The sequence below is a fragment of the Conger conger genome, chromosome 9 (genome assembly GCF_963514075.1).
Source record: "Conger conger chromosome 9, fConCon1.1, whole genome shotgun sequence".
Lineage (NCBI taxonomy): Eukaryota > Metazoa > Chordata > Actinopteri > Anguilliformes > Congridae > Conger > Conger conger.
This window is the reverse complement of record NC_083768.1, coordinates 22841532-22862156: the sequence shown is the minus strand read 5'-3', so window position 1 is coordinate 22862156 and position 20625 is coordinate 22841532. Positions and strand designations below refer to the sequence as shown.

At 44.8% G+C, this 20625-nt stretch overlaps 2 protein-coding genes across 2 annotated transcripts in view; both read left to right on the top strand.

The window, feature by feature from the left end:
* The first annotated feature begins 663 nt into the window (after positions 1-663).
* On the top strand, positions 664-6873 carry myclb (MYCL proto-oncogene, bHLH transcription factor b). The gene is made up of 3 exons (XM_061256418.1): positions 664-1156; positions 1806-2459; positions 4214-6873. Exons 2-3 carry the CDS (start codon positions 1856-1858, stop codon positions 4837-4839), a joined length of 1230 nt encoding a protein of 409 aa, XP_061112402.1. The 5' UTR covers positions 664-1156; positions 1806-1855; the 3' UTR covers positions 4840-6873.
* A 1560-nt stretch (positions 6874-8433) lies between these two features.
* The window catches only part of trit1 (tRNA isopentenyltransferase 1), a 37382-nt gene continuing 25190 nt past the window's right edge, over positions 8434-20625 (top strand). The window contains exon 1 of the mRNA XM_061254823.1: positions 8434-8687. Within this exon, the coding sequence (XP_061110807.1) occupies positions 8529-8687 (159 nt within the window). The 5' untranslated portion in view covers positions 8434-8528. The remainder of the gene's footprint in view (positions 8688-20625) is intronic.

Below are 20625 nucleotides of genomic sequence, written 5' to 3'. Positions count from 1 at the left end.
CCTGTTTATGTATTGTTATATCATAGTATATGTTTTTAATAGTAAAATGTACCTTTACCATTTTCGACATAATATTTAAAAGATACAGTACTGTGCAGAAGTCTTAGGCACCCTAGATTTTATTACTGTACATATTACTGTAAGCAATTAACTACTTTTTACATAAAAACTTGATCAAGGCTGTCTGAGATTAGAAGCAAGGAGCCAACAAAAAGTCTGGAGAAGAACTGTGGCAAGTCCAGCATGGAACAACCTCCCTGCTGATTATCTTATAGAACTGCAGGACAGCATTGGCTGTGGTCACAACATTTTTTTTATTTAAGATTTGATTCAGTTTTTAACTATCCTGCCAAATTACTCAAATGTAATGTAAAATGTATAGTATGTTTATTTAAGACCTTTCATTTAATTATTTTTGAAAGAATCTTATCAGTACATAACGTTATACAGGCGCCTAAGACTTTTGCACAGTAGCATACATAATTACATTTATAAAAATGTATTCAAATTATATTGAGCTTCCACTTACTGTGGACTGACTGTTGATATAACAGGTTCTAGCATCCTGTACCTTTAAGTGGTGGGCGTGACTAAGAGATTATTACCCGCCTTTTATGCTAATATACTTGTACTCTTTCCCGGATCATATACCGCTGCAGTCCTTTAAACTGATCACAGCGTACCCAAGCTGCTGCAAGAATCTCTAGTCAAAGCTAATCACCCCTCTGTGTACCCGAACGCAACACAGCCAAGGATTATGCATTTAGTCAGAGGCAAAGGCTAAGTCTCTAACTGCGAAGCATCATTTTACCACAAGAAAAACTGTCTCGAGGGAACGGAATAACACCAAAAAAACAAAATCTTTCCACCTGCAGAAATAAACGGATGATCCCTGTATTTTTTTAAAGACAAACTTTTTCATTTCCTCTCCCCCCCCCCAGTCTTGGATGTGCATTTGTTTTGTTGTCTCTTGCCCACCGGTGGGAGGGAGTGAAGAAAGATTTCTTTTCAATTTCCTTGTGACAGGAGTCACGATAACATACCGGGAGCCACGAAAAGAACACAACGTTTTTAACATTAAGCAACATTTTCACCATATTTTTTTCTAAAATATCTCAATGCTTTACCAGATGTTATCAGCGCGCGCAATAAACCGGTATGTATTTCAATAAGTTAGCTAGCAAGTTGGTTACAAAATAAAAAAATGTTAAATCAGATGTGCAAGCCTGGCAAATGTCTTTATTGAACGGCTGTCTAGCTATAACTACCCAGTTATAAAGGAAGAGGCTAGCTAGCTATCTAATGTTCGCTATGAACCGGTTTACACTGAAGCGGCGTGTTACAATGCAGTCTTATGTAATAGTACTGTATTGCGAAACTTTAAGTTTACTAGCTAGGTGCGTGCTGATTACACGATTGTGTGATAATATCAAATGGGTGCATCTGCTTCACTCGAGTCTGCTTTTCGTAACAGACACATCAATTAATATATAGTTTGCTAACGGGAAGTACTTACTCAAATCACATGAAGCTTTGTAATTAGCTAGGTTGCTAATTGATTGCATGCCTCTGACAATTGTTGGAAGCTACGTATAACCCACTAATTGCACTTGGAGGTTTACTTGTGTGTCGCTAACAGTCTAACCAGCAAGTTAGCGTATTTTTATTTAGCTAATTATTCTCAAAATATTTAGTTACACAATTTTAGCCATAAATTAATATTCCGTTTCTAGCCACAAATGAAACGTATGTGCACGGATGATCATGCATTTCCCTTTGTAATGTTATGTTTAATCTCCTTTTAGATCGTGAGAAAGTGACCAGTTCAAACTCTGGAGTTGCACTGCATACACAAATGCCGGGGATCAATACAAACACGCAGCGGTATGAAAGCTTGGCGATGGAATACGATCGCTATCAGCATTATTTCTACGATGACCACGAAACAGATGAAGACTTTTATAAATCCACTGCACCAAGCGAGGACATTTGGAAAAAATTCGAACTGGTGCCAACCCCGCCCATGTCACCCATCAGAATTCTTGAAGGTGGGGGCACCGTGTATCCTTCGCCGGGTGATAAACTAGAGTGGGTAACCCAGGTCTTGGGACAGGAAGAAGAACAGGAGGGACAATACAAAATCGACACAGAGGAGATTTTTGGAAACCTAAGTTCCATTATTATTCAAGACTGCATGTGGAGCGGCTTTTCTGCAAGCCATCAGCTGGAGAAAGTTGTCAGTGAGCGTCTGTCTGGTTCGGCGCTGACGAAACTACCCCTCACGCTCCAGGCTGGTACAAACCAGTCCAGCAAACCCCAGCTCCCTCATCAGGACGCGCCTCCTCTGAGCACTTTAGCTACAGATTGTGTGGACCCGGCGGCTGTTCTCACCTACCCATTCAGTGGGAGCTGCAAAAAGCAGGCGTCGTCTGGGTCAGAGTCTCGCACCGACTCTTCCGGTAAGAATTCGGTCTTTAAAAAAGAGCTGTCTTCTTGAAAGATGTATTTTTACTGAGTTTGTTTCGAAGCACGCAGTTACTTGCCAAAATTTGGCCTCAGTTCAAATAAGATATTTGCTGGCATTACGATATCAGTTTAGAAGGCATTGCGTGGGAAAGGCCTGCACCATCCCATAGACATTGACCTACCAGTTTATTTAGCTAGCAACGGTCAACTTGCATAGCGATATTTAAACGTGATTTTGTACATACGTACGCAAGTACGTATCTCGTTTTGATTGTTAACGGGATTCATAGGAATACCCCATATACTGTAGAACGGCTTGTTTTTATCCGTGCGTGGAAAAGTTATATATGAATGGAACGTATAAACTTCTCAGCTGACACGTGCACACCTGTCATTGTAAAAGAGTAGTCATGAAGAATCATGGTGGTTTGAAACGCTCTTTATTAAATCGTAGCAGCGCTTGAAGTGTCAATGAATAGTTGTTCAACATTCACTTCATGTTTCATAACACCCATTACTGTGACTCGAGTTTAATGCGCACATAGTACAAAACAATGCTGGCTTGTCACTGACGTCTTCGTGCTTTCTATGGGAATCGTGCATATAAACAATCAAGATGCAAGTCATACGGCACATCACATGTACATTGACATGCCTGTTTTGACATGGTGTATCATACAAGTTAAATTTTCTTATAATGATTACAACCGTCAGAACAGATATTTGTTATACTTATAGTCATGACATGTCACAGTAAGGACTTAATGCAAAGTAATTGGTTCCACTGCAGTAGTGATTAGAGAAACTAGCAACATTGCTGGTGTGTGGATTTTGTTAGAGAGACGACCAAATCCCTTCCTGTCATTGAAAAAGACTCCCTGGCATGTTGACTCACCGTCTGCCTGTGTTTATGGTCCTTAAATTCAGGTTTCAAAATATGCAGTTGATGGGCCGGCGCTCTGTACCAAAACATTGTATAGCTGTACAATAATTCAAGCTCATTGGTTGAAAATGGTTCTAATTGCCACAGTCAATGGCGTTTCAACGTCAGCATGTTCACAGGGAAGGGGTGGGATAAACAGTGTTGTGGTTTGAGCGTGTTTGTTGCTGCAGTTCCTCTCTTGACCGCTAGAAGTCCAAAATGACCGATAATACCTTTAATTGAAGTGTGTGATAGCCAGTCAAAACAGGAGGGCCAAATAGCTCCTGGTCTTCATCTGATAATGTAAAGTGCATTTAAAAGGCAATAATACTTGCATTTGTCTTTCTTATACAGTTCGGATTCTCGTTCTCACTTGCTTCATATTGTAATGAAGGCAGTGTATAAAAATTGCATTTGGAAATTATAATTGCCATAAAAAACAGGCACCAGTGGAGTACATCCTCCGTTAAACTTTACAAGCTTGCAAGGTTGTCATCAAAGGTTCACATAATTGAATGAAATCAGAAATAACCTGTTGTTAAAGGGTCAAGAACAGAACCCTATTTGATCATGAAGGGAAAGGACTACCACAATGGGGGATGCACTTTCCCATCACTGTTCCATGTGAAGTGTTATATAAACATTCATAAACTTTTATAGGAGGGGTAGGCTGTGTTTAATGGGCTCATTTGTATGGACTCTTGAAAAACTAAGACAATTTTATTGCTATTATGGGATTATGTTTTTGCTAATAAGTTTATATAAATATGAAGTTAAGCCTGGAAGGGAAAACAAACAAACTGATGGTCTGTGGTGTCTTTGCAGAAGACGAGGAGATCGATGTGGTGACGGTGGAGAACAAGCAGAACAAGTCTCGGCTGCTGGGCGGACGCAAGCCGGTGACCATCACTGTGCACGCCGACCCCCACGACCCCTGCATGAAGCGCTTTCACATCTCCATCCACCAGCTGCAGCACAACTACGCCGCCCCGTCCCCCGACTCCTACCCCGACCCGGAGCCTCCCAGGAAGAGGGCCAGGCAGGAGCCCACCTACCAGCCCGCCGGCTCGCCCCCCAGCTCCCCGGAGAAACGGCCCTCCCCGTCGCCAGACCTGGAGCCCGCCTCGCCTCCTCCTCCGCCCGACTCTCCCGCATCCCCGCAGGGCAGCCCGCAGAGCTCGGACTGCGAGGACACGGACAAGCGCAAGACCCACAACTTCCTGGAGCGGAAGAGGCGCAATGACCTGCGCTCCCGCTTCCTGGCCCTGCGGGACGAGATCCCTGGCCTGGTGGACTGCCCCAAGACGCCCAAGGTGGTGATCCTGACCCGGGCGAGGGAGTACCTGCGGCAGCTGCACGCCAGCGACAGGCACAAGGCCCAGGAGAGGAAGCAGCTCAAGTCGCGTCAGCTGCAGCTGCTGAGGAAGCTGGCGGACTTAAAGCGCTCGTAAAAACATCAGGCGCGGGACTTACGGGTGAATCCCTCTCTGCTTCTACACACAAGCGACTGTTGGGCAAGTGGGAAGGTGGACAGATTTATACATTTATTCTTTTTTTGTGTAGAGAGGGTGAGGGGAAGTTCTATTATTTTTTTGCACATTTACTTCTTATCTGAAGAGAACAACATAAATGGGGATGGAGGATCACGGTGGACAACATATATATATATATATATATATATAAATATATATATATATATTTCACGGACACTTCTCGGGAGAAAAGGAATTGGACGCTGACCATATTCATTTGGATTCCACAAGTGGTTCTGACTTGTTGAAATGATTCTGAATGAAAGTCCTAAAAAAGTCCATATGTGCCAATGGGGAAATTATTTCAAGAATGTAATTAAGATCAGGAGGAATTGGCATCATCGAGCTTGTCTGTACCTTTTGTCATGTTTGGAGAATAGCGTGTAAATTAATTTTACCACCTATTCCATAAGAATTCTGTATTTGAAAATGTTTCTTTAAACCTGTGTTATTCCATCTATGTACTAGTGGAGTGACGCTTAGTTCAGCATTGCTGTGTGTATAGACATCGACAAGTTATCAAATAGATGTACATAACTGTGACAAACTCTGTGTATATACGTTTCTGTAAAAAGTTATTCTTTCAGATTTCAAGAACCAAAATCAAAACTGTTGACTTCTTTTCTATTTGTTTCCCTTGTTTTCTGAAACTTGGTCAGCCCAGCAGGTTTCCCAAGAATATTGCAAAGCTTCTATTTTTGTTAAAAAAAAAAAGATAAAATAAAAAATAAAATGACACTATTGTACTTTACTTTGATCACACTAGCCACTTTGTGATGCTGTTTTCTCACTGCCTGTACTTACTTTTCTTGGTTGTTTATTGATTTGTATACAGTGTTTGAAATGCAGAAAAATTTATACTATATTTTCCTACAACATTCATTTTTGTGTGTTACGAGAAGACTCATTCTGCGCTCAACGCTATGGGCCTGCTTCACTGGTGGTGTGTGCAGGGCTGCAGTCATTGTACATTTGTAGTGGTCTGATGGTTGCTGTGGGGGAGATTGATGCCATGCTGTGTTCTTTGGCACAGGCTGGGAATGCAGAAGAACACTGTAATGCATTACCAGGCAACTGGAAAATAGACTGTTGATCCCAATTGTTTCACAAAATGCTCAAAAATGTAACTTTTGCACAATCCAACCACCCAACTTTTCATAGGAGAAGTACGGATTCGAAGATCTAAGAGCTCTCTTTGCCAACGCACAACCTCAGCCTGCCTTGGTTTCATATAACTAAAATCAAACTTTGTGCTGGCAGTTTACAGCATGTAGGTAAATTTACCTGTGGTCTATACAGAGGTATTATTGAATTGTATCTATACTAGCGATCCCTAAGCTTTTGAAGTTTTTGCAAAATGTATGTAGATGATGGCACTTTTTTGGCAGGGTTTGTGTGTTTTGAGGTGGGGGCAGGGGGCAGAGGGCTGTTCAGTTTGAGTAATATTCTGCCACAGCTACATCTCTAAAGCTTTGGATCGTTTTGCAGTGCAGCAAGAACATGTCTCCCTGTCCAAATTAATTCCATACATCAAATCCTGGCATATTTAGTCTGCATCAGCTGACAAAGGTCAAAGGTCATGCCACTTTGTGTGTCCACAGTTCTTGCGGCCCAATTTCCATGTCATCGGCAAGCTTTTGCACCGAAACCATTTTGGAAGGAGGGCCATCTTACTGTTTCATTACTTTCTTTGGTGCCATATGCTTAGTCCAGCATATGCCACCACATAAATGAGTTTTCTTTTCCTTCTGCTGTGTGGGAAGACTAAACCCATAGGAATTACTGTTTTGATCATTTTTTCTGTTGTTTTGTCATTTGTCTTTGCAGTTGGCTTGTTTATATTTGCAGCTGGAATGTTTGAGTGTAGAATGGCTGCAACCTCAATTTAGCACTTTGTGTTCAGTACCTCATAAGATTATAAACAAATCAAAGAATAAATTCAATTTCAAAATACTTTTCCTGTTTCCCTTTTTGCTTGGTGCACAACAAAAAAAAAAACATGCATTTATGAAGAGGATTGAATAATGCATGTATGCCCCAATACCTGTAAATGGGTGACCATGAATTACACCAACAGTGCAGCATTTCATCAGTTTAAATTGGTAAGAGGTTTGTATTATATTATTTTTATTTGTATTATTTTGCAGCAATTATTTTAAAAACAGATAGTCCTGCATTTGGGTGTAACTTAGTGGGGCTTCAGTGGGGCCAGACAAGTATCCTGCTATGAATAAGTAAATTATCAATATCCAAAACTCACCATATGTCAGGGATAGATGGAAAATGTTCTTAAAATGTGTGTTGCTTGCTAAAGTTGAAATTGTGTAACTTAGCCTATACAGAGGGACACTGAAATCAGTCAAATAAAGGTTCATCTATAGGTGTCATATTCAATTTTACACATGCTAATAAAGGTCAACAGTCAGATTGTACACTATGAAAATGTGCAGTTGTGTGAGTGACAGCTGTAAAAGTGGCAACACTTTTACAGCTGACTACTATAAGTGTCTTGGAACAGCAACATGTTATGTACAAATTAGAAAACAAAACAGCTAAAGTCTGGCATGAGACTGTGTAATGAATAATCAAATGATTTGCATTTAATACCGACCCATTTACAGACATCACGGACATATCCCATCTACTATGAAAAGTGCTTCACTACATCGGCACCTGTGCGAGTGTGCGAACTCTCGTAGCAAGCTTTTCATATCCCTGCGCTGTTTCCACTGAGATACGCCGTAACCTCTTCACCATAGCAACACGCATCTTCCATTTTCCAAAGGCAAGAATCGTTCAGTTTCTATGACAACCGGGCACGAGCTATTCATACCTTTCTCTTTCGGGAAGTGTAAAACAGTCCCCGTGGTTTCAAATGCCAGCATTAGTGGAAATTATCGCCAATAAAAGCTTAGGGCAGGGGAGGCAAAGTTAAGTCCTCCAGGTCATGTGCATTTTGGGTTTTGCCCCGTGACTTCCGCTCTTATTTTTTAATTATACGAATTTAAATGGCACCCCGTTTATTGAAATTACTGGTGAAACGTCACAGCTAGCAAAGGCATACGTGCCCTGTACTAATTCCACCGTGTATTTTTGGAAATGCGTCACTGTCACACAACCGAACCAATTAAACCAGGGTAATTAGTTGGAATAAAACACCACACACATTTGTCACAATCGGTTTATTGAAGAACAGTGACACAGTGATTGTAAGCAGTAACGAGTATTCAACAAGCACTCTGATTAATTGGGTTTGTAACATATGTGTCAGCCACCGTTTGTGCTAATGAACAAATACACGTGCAATCTTATGAAATTACGCACATGGGCGCAATTTTGTATGAAAATCGGTAGTACACGGCAAATTTGCACACAAAAGCCTATTCTGCCACTATTATTTGAGCTGGCATGCATTAATTGCTCTTCTCTATGGCCGTGTTAGGATTTTTTCATTCAAAAATAAAACCACCCATGCTCAAGTTAGCCAAAGCATCCATCATTTTACCATAGCAACCGCTTCTCGTTGCCAGGTTACTAAATCATAAGTCTGTCCAGTTCTCCGACCTTCTCCGCGTGCTTCTTGATGCTTACCGAATAGCAGTGTTGACATGATGGCAGTAGCGTCTCTCGTCATGCGCACGTCGAAGCGAAGTATCTTACCACCCCTTGTCGTGATTCTGGGGGCCACTGGTACTGGCAAGTCCAAACTGGCCATTGAAATAGGAAAACGTCTTGAAGGCGAAATAATCAGCGCAGATTCCATGCAGGTAAGAGGAACAACAGTCCTAGCTCTGCATGCAATGCGGCGCACGTGAAAGGCCCGTGTAGCCTGGAACTCGGTTTGGAGAAGTAGCCTGGCCCGGGTTGCTACTATGGGATCGAAGTGTAGCTAGCTAGGGGGGGGGTCTGTTAGCTACAGGGAAACAAACTGTCGAAGAGAATACAGTTAAGTCTCAATGGTGTTTTGGTACTACGGCCAAACCAATCTGAAAGAATAAGACACACTTTCGATAATATTTGAAATGTATGTAATGTTTCTGTGAAGTTAACGAGATAGTTTATTAGCGTGGCTGTGTCTAACGTTAGCTAGCTAATGTAGCTGTCTATCTTGCTAGAATGGTCAATGAAACTTGTTAGCATGCTAGCTAAAATGAGTAAGTTGTTAGGTTTGCGATGCAACCAAGTCAGGTAGGTAGTTATTCGCATTGTTTGCTCTATCGTTGCATTAGTTGAAAGCTTGGAGTTGGAACATTTGCCTGTCTATCTTTTGCTGGATAACGGAAATAATCTCTCGCAGTTATAATGGAACCATGTTCATTATTGTGCACGTGGTACATGTCTTGTATTTAAAAGATAAAGAATCAGAGAACGCTTTATTCTTGGTATCTTGTCTAACGTTTGTCCGATAATCCTGAGGTACTCCTGTGTGTGACATTTCACGGGAACTTTACAGACCAGATCTTTTTATTTTATTTTTTTATTTTAAACGGGGAAAGAAGGTTTTTCACTGCGGTCCCTCTTATTCTCATCCTTCACCCCATCCACTGTAGTTTCTGGTTGGAAATGAACAAAAATACATGGCTGTTTAAAATTGCGGTCTTCAATTCTATTTTCTGTTGGTAAAAAAGGCTTGCTCCTGGAAATGGTATTAGTTAGTCTCACGATTTTAGTGTAGGAAAAAGCACAGAGATGGACATCAAAACTTTAGCAGCCATATGGAAAACGTTGCCTAAATGACTACTTTTCTGCATTGGGAAGTGCTGAGGGGCTTGAACATACATGGGGCCTGAGTTTTACCATTTTTAGGAACATTCAAGGGAGATTTGAGAAAGATGCTGTTATAGTATTTAGCCAGACGAAATGCGTTTACCAGACTGAAAAACATTTGGGTCATTCTGTGAATGACTCGGAATATACACTCAGTGAGCACTTTATTAGGTATTTATTACATATTTTCTACTTCTACTGCTGTCGCCTGTCCACTGTGTTCAGAGATGTTCTGCATATCATTGCTGTAATGTGTGGTTATTTGCATTGTTGTCACCTTCCTGTCACCTTTAACCAGTCTGGCCATTCTCCTCTGACCTCTCATCAGGGCGTTTCTGTCTGCAGAACTCCTGCTCACTGGATTTCTTTTTGGTTTTTTGCACCATTCTTTGAAAACTCTAGAGACTAGTATGCGTGGAAATCCCAGGAGATCAGCAGTTTCTAAGATACTCAAACCAACCAATCTGCCACCAACAATCATTCCATGGTCAAAGTCACTTCAATCACATTTTTTCCCCATTCTGATGGTTGATGTGAACATTAACTGAAGCTCCAGACGCGTATTTACATGATTGTATGTATTGCTCTGCTGCCACACAATTGGCTGATTAGATAATCGCATGAATAAGTAGGTGTAAAGTAAGTGTTCTTTATATATTAAATAAAGAACAGCCAAAACATTAGCCTCATTGGATTTGTTGTTCTAGAAAAGTCATTTTCGAGTGGAAATTGCGGTACTTGAAAACGTCTCCACTGTGACATGTTGCTGATCGCTGGCTGTAGATGCCCCAGGCTGGGGCTCTGTGACATGTTGCTGATCGCTGGCTGTAGATGCCCCAGGCTGGGGCTCTGACGTGTTGCTGATCGCTGGCTGTAGATGCCCCAGGCTGGGGCTCTGTGACATGTTGCTGATCGCTGGCTGTAGAAGCCCCAGGCTGGGGCTCTGTGACACTAACACCTCACAGGCGGCAGGCTTCAGTAGAGTGTTTATCCTGATGGGCATCGTTGAGCAGAAGGGACAGAGGGCACCCTGGTGCTGAAAGCTCTGTTACGAGGCACAGTCTGTTTTCATTTAGATCAGGGCTGCATTATCCACTAATCCAGGCCGGCTTGTGCTTTTCAGCAGCAGACTTGCGTTGGTGTTCTGCTTCCTCTGGTGCTGTGCCAATCATTTTATGTGAATGTATGTTTTATTTTATTTTATTTATTTTATTTTATATTGGGAGTGTAATTGAGATCAAGATCTCAAGTGAGACCTGCAAATAAAACAACAAACAAATAAACAAAACACAAATACACACAAATAAAAACCTAATGCATACAAATGCAATTCATGTTCACATTCAGCAGTCAAGCATGCCGAGATCTTTTTTGCAAACATACAAATATTCAAGCCTCTGCAGTGATAAAGTGCATGTATTGGATGGATCCTCATTCAACTCTGTGAGGCTGTGCGAGTGGTGTAAAGATCAGTGACTGCATAAAGGACCCACTGAATCCATTCAGGGTACTTCCTGGCAGGAGAACCTTGGGAGGGAGCAGAATCACTGAAAGATTAGGGAACCTTTCTGAATGGATAACAAAGCAATTTACAGTTGTTTTGTTTCATTTAACTGTCATATTAAAAGGAGAAAATATTTTGTTTTGAATATGGTAGCTTACAATATACAGAGTTGTCTCTGCAATGTGCTTGGTTGAACTGTACCTGGATGCGGCCATAATTGATGCAATATGAGTAAATAAAAATGAATCACTTTTCTGTCTGGTGAAAAGATTGTTTATTTCAGATTCTCTATTATAGCCTTGTTTATTTGTAATGAATGTGTGGGCTGGATATTCTGTCCAGCTAATGCTTGCTAAATACCTACTGTAAATGGATAAACTGAGCAAAAGCTTTTCACATTTGTGGAGCAATGTGTAAGCATCTATTAACAATAGGTGCTTGAATATGAGATGGCCTTCACATTTTTCAAAGAAAAACAATATTTCACAGAAATATTAACACTGTTAGTTTGGTCATTCTGACATCCAGTCAGAATTTATCCATCTCCACCCACGAAGTAACCCATTCCCGTTAGGCCAGTCACTAAAGCATGGCGGTAATGCAGAACTGTGGGTAAGTCCCTTCAGCTTCCGAGTCTGGTGAAATAGAAACCTGTGGAAAAGGCACAATCGGGCCATAGGTAAGGAACAGGCCTGCTGTGTTATTTTGTCATGCCTCTTTTGGAAATCTAGTAGGCCTAATTCTGACACCTGTTTTCCATGAGTCAGAAGTACTCTTGTTTTTTGAGTGGATACAGTTGCTTGTGGCTGTGCCTGGTCCGCTTATAAACCCAAGGTAGCAAACAAAAATACATTGCATGGCAGTAGACTTGCCCGTAGATTACAGTAAATTTATGGTTGAATGCCATAAATATGAAAACACGGAAAACATACAAAATGAATGCTAATTACAGGTGAAATACTGATACCGGCTTGCATATTTCAGTGTTTTGATTCTTTAAAATGAACCGGTTCATTTTCATCAATCGATTTTGAGTTTAGGCTGATCGTTGCTTCGTAGTTCTGCCTGGCTCCAGCATGCATCACTGACTTGCTGTTTGCAGCAGAATGTGCAGTACTACATCAGTTTGGAAAAACTACCACTCGGGTCTCACTTGGGCGCTGCGTCTTACGAAAAGTGCGCTCTTATAATGGCGAAAAGTGTCTTGATTCAGTACAATGCAAGGTGGCCCACACTCAGCAAACTGTCACATGTTCTAAATTCAGTTGTACTGCTGTAACACTTGAACATTTGTAGCGACTGTAACATTTATTTAGCAATATGAGTCTTAATCTTGCTGCACCATCTAGGACTCTGGGAAAGTTGTCGGTGCACAGTGATGATGCTGGACAAATCCTGGTTGAAATCTGATGACATTATCACCAAAAATGAATATTCTGCATTGCCTTTTCCAAAAAGGCCAATGGTATTATGGGTCTAAAAAAGGTGTAAAATACTATTTATTGTGTACTATACATATGCTGGTGAAAGAAGTGTGCTGCAATTATTTCCCCTTTCCCCATACTTGCCACCCCCACTCCTCTTTTTGCCACCTCTGGCAGCAGTAGGTCTGGAGGAGACCTTTTTTTATTAGCTCTCTAGTTTAATGATCCATTGATTGAAATTGTACACAATGTATCCCACCCACATCAACATCCCACAGTTTCCCATGCCACATTTCTTATTTTAAATCAGGCCTACTCTTTATATATCATAGTTACACTCTTTTGTGCTGACTTTCCTATTTGGATTGGAATCTGGCCTAAATTAACTTCTCATGCTGTTTGAGTTCTAATAAGGAGGAGATGATGAAACGCAAGGATACCGTGGATATATATGATTGCATGTGTGTGTGCTTTTGCTGTTTTTTTAGTGTTCTGGTAGTGTATTGGAGAGCAAGTGCTTTAATACCCTGTAGTGACTACTAATGCTTCCATCATAAGTGGGGATGATTTGATTCGTTTTGACATTCTTTTTTCCCCTCTGCCCTTGTGGGATTTCTGGTACGGTAAAAAATGTCAACGTCTGAAAACATTCAGCATGTAAATTCTGTTTTTAAACCACGGAGAGGAGACTGTCAGAATTGTCAGCCGTTGACTTCAGATGCATGTACATGCAAAGTTCATATTCAGAATATGCCGGCACTTCTGTTGCTGTTCAAGAAGCGTGAGCCAATTCGATAAAAATTCAAAATTTAAAAAATTAAAATCTCTTTCATATTTGCCGTGGCGGCTGGTTACAGAAATTGAATATGGTGGAGTGTTTCTTGACCAATGTGGCGGCAACACTGCTGTGGTTGTCCGTGTCACGGGGAAACCTCCATCTCTGCGGCCTCCGCAGGGCCCCAGCACACACCCTCCTGTGTGAATTTCAGACTCCTCGCCCCTGCCCCGCTCCCCACTTCCCTCTCGCCGGGCCCGGGATCGGGGCGGGGGCGGGGACGGGGGTGTGGATCAAAGCCCCGGTCCCAACCCATTGTCCCAGAGACCCGCGGCTGTGTTCGCGGCTGACCCAGATGGGTCGGGGCAGCCTTTGTGAGGCGGGCCTCCTCGGTAACTCAGCCTGAGAACCCTCCAGAAGGAGGGGCCACACCCCGGTGAAGAAAAGGGGTGCTGCGTGGGAGTTTTTAACCAGAGACATTTTTGAGGTGGAGGGAGGGGAGGGGGTGGGTTTGGTGAGTTGTGGTTTTTTTTAAAAATTTTTAAAGGATGCTGGTTTTACATTGGCTCCAGTCTTGCACAGCAGTTTCTATAACTGCATATGTGTGGTGCTAGTTGTTTAATTTGTCCAAGCAAGATTGATGTTTTGGAATGTGGCATTCCACAGAAGTGATAGTCTTGCGTATTTGCATTTGTATCTTTAAGGGGGGGGTCGCCTTTGCTGCCGTACTTGAAAGCTGTTTAGATGACATTCACTTTCAAATACAAATCGTTTCTTTGTCTTTATACAAACACGGAATGGGTTCCCTCTGAGGTTTTTATTAAATCTGTCGTGCTGGGGAAAGACTTCTTTTTCGTACTTGAGTTTAATAGCGTCCCTGGCTCACTTTGTCTCCTTGTTGTCCTTGAGAATGCACGCCCCCATTGAGAGTTGCTTTCAGCTGGGGCCTCCTCCACCAGTCACCTGGTGCAGATAACTAGGTTACGCTAATCAAATTCCAGCCCTACGCATCTGTGGTGTCTTCCCTGTAGCCACATTAGTTCCGTTGCTTTTTCCCTTGCAGAATGTTACCTGTAATTTTGTGTGTGCATGTGTGTGAGGGAGAGAGACAACTTGTGTGTGTTGAATCTGAGCGTTTACAGTTATGCGAGTTCCTGCCTCTCTGTGCTGTGACCACTTTTGCAGATGTGATTAAGCATTGAGCTGAAGTCTCTGTTCTGTGCTTCATTTGTATTAGTTGTACTCAATCACCTCTGCTGCAGATTGAAAGTGCAGGAATGTGGTGAAAGTGCTTACGCACTGCATTGCCTGTCTGTTTCATTACATGACTGCAGACAAAAGTAAGTGGTAAGGGTGGGCAGTTGCACTGCTGCTGCAGTGTTGAGTTTGCGGGGGGGGGGGGGAGTGGAGATCTGCAGTCACTCCTTTAGAGTGGGGTGTGACAGGGAGGGCTGAGGGTTCATGGGAACTCTGAAAATGGCATGAGGTTCAGTGGGACTTGAGAGGACGGTCATGAGAGGGGGGGGTTTGGGAGGGGAGGGGCTCTGTCGGGATGTGTGGTGTGTCCTCGATCTCGCGTGGGGTCTCTGGAGTTCCCAGGGGCAATTTAACGGGTCAGACACCAGGAATAATGACGTGGATTGCTTTAAGCAGCTGAAGAATTTGCCGAGAGGGCGCGTCGCATTCGGACCGCGTCAGGGCGGAGGAGAAAGGGCCTTTTAATCCGGGCTTGTTTAAGGAGCCCGCTTGCCCGCTTGCCCAGTGGTTCTCACAGCAAGTTTGTGGAGGCTGACAAGCTCTATAGCAGGTGGGGGACGCCGGTTACCATGGGAATGTCAACAGTGGAACAGCCTGGACTGAGAAGATTCTCAGAACGTCCTTTAGAGACGGAGACTGTTGCCGTCTTCTCGTTTTTAGATTAGGTAGCCCACACATGAATTTGAAATCATTGTTTAATAGCAAGACATTTTGAAAGATTTGTATTTATTTATAAAAATGCAAATGCTTAAAAGGCACAGGTGGTAATGAAATGACTATTCAGATAATACATATGTACATTTGTGGTAACGTTTTTTTTTTTTTGTTTGTTTGGGTTTGCTGTCACTGAGTGATTTATACATCTTCAAGGTTGAATGATCCTCATATCCCAGTTAATTGACAGAGGAAGTAAAAACCTGGTTAAAGCATGACTTCAGAACTATGATTACGAGAAGGTGGCTTGGCTGGTTTAACCGGGGGCCCTATATTTCGGCACAGAAGTTCCTGTAAAACTGTGGCTATGTCAGGAATGCTCAAGTCGGGCCAGCAAACATCCTGGTAACATGCGGCTTCTTTGCTGAGTCCTTTGCAACGTCAGTAGCCTTTTCCCTTTTCTTGAACCTTTGACCGTCTTTCTCATCTCAAATTACACGGCAGTTACTTTCCCATTCCATTGACAGCCTGGCGTCCGGTGAAAACCTGTCACAGTGTCTCCATTATCTCTTGTCAGCTGTTTGAACTAACGGTCTAACAGTGTTCAGCCATGGTAATGTGCCAAGACTGTTACTGTTGCATGCGCTACATCTTAGTACAGTGTTACTCTGTTTCTGCCTGCCGCTAATACCTCTGTTCATTTTTCCGGGATTGGGTCACTGGGTTTCTGCCAGGGCTTATGGATGTAGTCTGTGTGCATTTGGTTCTTTGTTAGCATAGCTAACTGTTTTAGTGCTGTTGCATTTTTATTCAATAGTCTGGGAATGTTCTTAGCTAGGTCTGGCTCAATTGCCCATTAATTAGGTGAATGCACTTCTGTTTCTCCTACATTGTAAGTCACTCTGGATGAAGGCTTCTGTTAACTGAATGTAGTGTAATGTGATGCCAAATAATAATCAATGTCTGGGAAATCTTTGGACTATGTACAGTTGCATATTCAGCCGCCAGTTTGAACCCTGCAACCTATAACTCCTACAGTACATTTTTACTCTTACTATAACTCTTACTGTTCTGTTTATTAATTTCAGTTTGAATTCATTCTGAGCAACACAGCATTTTTGATGAGCTTTGAGGGTTTTCTCTATAGCAGGGGTCTCCAATCTTATCCTAAAAGGGCCGGCGTGGGTGCAGGTTTTTGTTTTAACCCAGCAGTAACACACCTGATTATACTAATGAACTAATCGTGGTCTTTAATCAAGACCTAGATGAGTAGAATCCGCTGTCTTAGTCCTGTGCTAAAACAACAACCTGCACACACACCGGCCCTTTCTGGATAAGATTGGAGACCCCTGCTCTACAGCGTTACGGGCCTGGTTCCCTCAGCAGTAGCACAGGGCGTGGCGAAGCAATCTTGCTTTGATAATGATTGACCAGTTCAGCCAAAATGAGCACCGCAGAATGGCACATACTGTTGAAGTGTTAGTGTCGTTTTCATGAATCAGTTGCTTTTAGACACAAGATAATCACAACTCTGTGCCGGCCTGACAGAGGGGCTTCACAGAAGTCATGACTTACAACCTTCATCGCAGTGAATCTTGCCTCGCATGGCGCGTTTCTTTTCAAACCCCTGGTACAGCTGCAGGCTATATTAAGAGCACAGTTGCTGTTATTTTCCCCCCTCTGCGAAAGGCTGCTCTCGCTCCGTCTCCCCCGAGCGGAGCTATGAGGCGGCTTGCAGGCTCCAGTTGTCGTTTGTGCTCCAGGGGCCCTGAAAGGAACCATTCATCTGCAGGCCTGATGTTCCGTCAGAGCGGCTGTTTCTGCGGCACCTGCTCGGACAAGGGGCCCGCCGTCGGGGGAAGGCACACTTGCCGGCCTTTGTTTGCGGCAACGCGGTGCCGTCTGTGTGCCAGGGCGGGTTAGCGAGCCTGTTTAACACCCCTCTCTGCAGTCTGCCGGAAAAGTTTTATTTAATTTCGGAAGAATGAAGATTAAATTGCGCTTTTCCCATCTGCCCGAGACCGGAGACGAGGGGCGTCACGGAGACCGGGCGGCCTCGTCGAGAGACGAACATCACATCCCGTAACATTTTCTTTTCTTTTTTTTTTTTCTGTCCGGCGCCGAAATGGGGGAATGACGGTCGGGGGTAAGAGGGGTGTCCTAATCCAATCAGAGGGGGCGAAAATGCCCCACCCTCTCCTCTCTCCTCTCTCCGCTGCGTCCGCGCGCGGAGGCGTGGCTCAGGAAACGCCCGGCGGGCGCGATGAATGCAGACCAAAACAAAGAAGCGGTCCCCCCCAACTCCTCTGCTGCTCCTCTGTTCGTTTTCTGAGCCTTCCATTACCCAGAGTGCTCGGAGAAAGCCCCCTTTCTGCTGTCCAAGAAAGGGACTAAAAGGTTTAGGATGAAAAAAGAGGGGAGGTTGGGCGGGTGTTTGGTGGAAGGGTGCGGTGGTGGAGCTGTGGTTGGAGAAAGGCTCATGCGTGCCATGAGTAGAATGAAAGCAGGTGGGTGGTGGGGGGGGGGGGCGGGTGTGAGTGAACAACTTCATGAATGATTTATTAGCCTTGTATTACAGGCCGTTCCCACCGGAGTGCGGAGCCGGATTGGGGTGGGGAGTGGGGTGGGGAGGGGGGTTCTGTGTGGGGCGGGACGGCGGAGCGGTGCTGTTCTGCGGCGCAGGGTGCTGAATTGGGAGGAGAGCGGGCGGGCGGTCACTCCCAGCTCCTCCTCTTTGTTTCTGCTCTCCGCTTCCTTGTCTTTTCTTTTGTTTCCCTCTCTTCTGCTTCTCCTTTCTCTGTCCTCAAGTCTCCCGTCTATCCCCAGTTCCCCTTTCCCTTTTCTCATTCTCGTCTCTTCTCATCCCTCCCCCGGTATTTCCTCTCCTCTTTCCCTGGGTCTGCCCCCTACCCACTTATACCGTCCCCTATATTTCACCATGCTGCTCTCTCTCTGCCCCCTACCCACTTATACTGTCCCCTATATTTCACCATGCTGCTCTCTCTGCTCCCTCTCTTTCCCTTTCTCCCCTTCTCTCTCTCCCCCTCACATTCTTTACCTCATCTCCCCTTTCTCTCCCCTCTCTCCTCTCTCTCCTCTCTCTCTCCCTTTCCCTTTCTCCCCTTCTCTCTCTGCTCCCTCTAATTTCCCTTTTCTCCCCCTCACTCTCTCCGCATCCTCTTGCTCCCCCTCTCCCTCTCTCTCTCCCTCTCCCTCTCCCTCTCCATCCCTCTCTCCCTCCATCTCTCTCTCCCTCTCCATCCCTCTCTCTCTCTCTCTCTCCCTCTCCCTCTCTCTCCCTCCCTTCTCTCTCTCCCCCTCTCTCTCTCTCTCTCTCTCTCTCTCCCCCTGCGTTGGGGAGCAGCTGTCTCGTGGATGGCCTGAGGTGCTGTGTAAATCAGTGCTGTCGGGCTGCGGGCTCTGGGAGAACACAGAGTCCATTGTCTGGACGCTCGCTTGGGTGTGTGCAGCATGGGTGTGAGCGGTGGGAGTCCAGAGCCTCTCCCTCTCCCTCTCCCTCTTTCTCTTCCTCTCTCACCCTCTCAGTCTGTCTCACACGCACACGCATGCACAAAGGGGAGCCGGCGCTGTATCGTGTAGCCACGCTCCCAGACACACCGTCTCTCCCTCCTTTTGTGATCTCTCTCTCTCCCTCTCTTGACCTGCCAGGATGGTCCCATCCTGATGGGAGAAAGATAATTTGGTGTGCTGTAATATTTTGACTCTCCTTTGAGCATTCTTCCATGTGTGGAACAGGCCTGCGATGAACTGCGACTGATCCTCACCCTGGGTTCAGCTCCTCTCCCTCCCTCTCTGACTGGATGTGCTCATTAGTAAAGAGGTTTCATTAGACGCTGACATTGCGGGGCCCACACACGCGTGCTGCCAGCTGTCGGCACCGAGCCGGGCAGTATTTGAGGGAAAGAAGGGGTGAAATGGGAGAAGGATGGCGGAGGAGAGAGGCAGAACGCGGAGGACGTGGAAGCACAATGGAGGTAATGATAAAGAGCGGGTCGGGGGCTGGTGGAGGAGAGGAGAGCAGGTGGAAGAGAGGGAGAGATGAAAAGGAGCGTGGGAGGAGAGGGAGCAGAAGGCTGCCGCTGCAACGGGAGGCTGGCACGGCCCCGCCAAAGGAGCGGGGCCCGGAGGAGGAGGAGGAGAGGCACGGGAACAAAAAGAGGGAGAGAGGGAGGAGCACTCGAGCGGCTCGGCTTTGAGAGGCCAGCCGCACCGCCGTGAAGCGCGCGCCGGCCTCGGCCCCACCCCCTCGGTGGAGCCCGCCCCCGTGTCCCCGACACGTCCGCTCCCTCAGTGCGCTTCGCCGATGCCTTTGCCCCGCGCCGTCTCCGAGACGGCAAGGCACTGCCCGTCTGCCCCCGCCGTTAAACCCGCGGTCGTGACCGCTCGAGCAGAAGGACTGAAGTGAAAGACGGCAGAGCTGAAGCTTCCCGTCCCAGATTGAACCCCGCAACCTCTGCTGCAGGGCTGCTGCTGCAGCAGCTTTTAAGGCAAGAGGGCCGGGCCTTCAGATTAAATAGCTGGAAGCAGGAAGCGTTTTAACAGTTGAATAATGCAATCGATTCACTCCTATGGCCAGGGCCTCTAAGTATCTGTTTGGCAAAGTTTTAAGAAAAAAAAAAACACTTCTATAAAAGGCTCTCTAATATTGACTCCCCTCCCCAGTCAGGGCCCCTCGACACACGCGTATATGCGTATACGCTTGCCGCATAAAGTGTTGAGGTCTGGGTTGCAGAATGAACCGTTTTGTGGTGTTTGGGGTTGGGGTTGGGGTAGGGTCATGTTGAGTGTGAGTGTGGCCCTGCCTGTAAGCTGTAATTGCCTGGACAGGAATCCAGTACTTTATGTCCGTACAAACCCATGGAGGGTTAGAAAGCTGAACCAGCAGGCAAACGCATCGATTTCTTCCACACACATCTACATGGGCAATAACATGTGACAGAGAGGACCTTTCACTTGATGAAATGGATTTTATTCGGAATTGAGTCTTTGGACTTTTGTCTAAGAGGCCGTCCCCATTTTAGTGTGGATTGAACCGTATTCTGCACTGAGAGGAATGATTATATTATTTGTAGGTCACATTTCTGAGCGGTGGACCATAAAATAAGTGTGTCCTGTGGATTTTCAGGAGAAACGAACAAAGCCAAAGCTGCCAAGTTTTTAAAGCTGTCACAGGAAGTCAGCGGGGAGAAAACACAATCATCATTTCATTGTGCTGTAAAAAAAAAATCGCCCTTTCAGTCAGCTTTCGGCTTGCTCTGTCTGGAGCAGTAAATTCAAGATATTACATGTTGGCCGTGTGTTTG

Coding starts and splice junctions, on each gene's coding strand:
- myclb (XM_061256418.1), top strand. CDS start 1,856: ATGCCGGGGATCAATACAAACACGCAGCGGTATGAAAGCTTGGCGATG. Junction 2,460..4,213: donor GTCTCGCACCGACTCTTCCG/GTAAGAATTCGG, acceptor GTGTCTTTGCAG/AAGACGAGGAGATCGATGTG.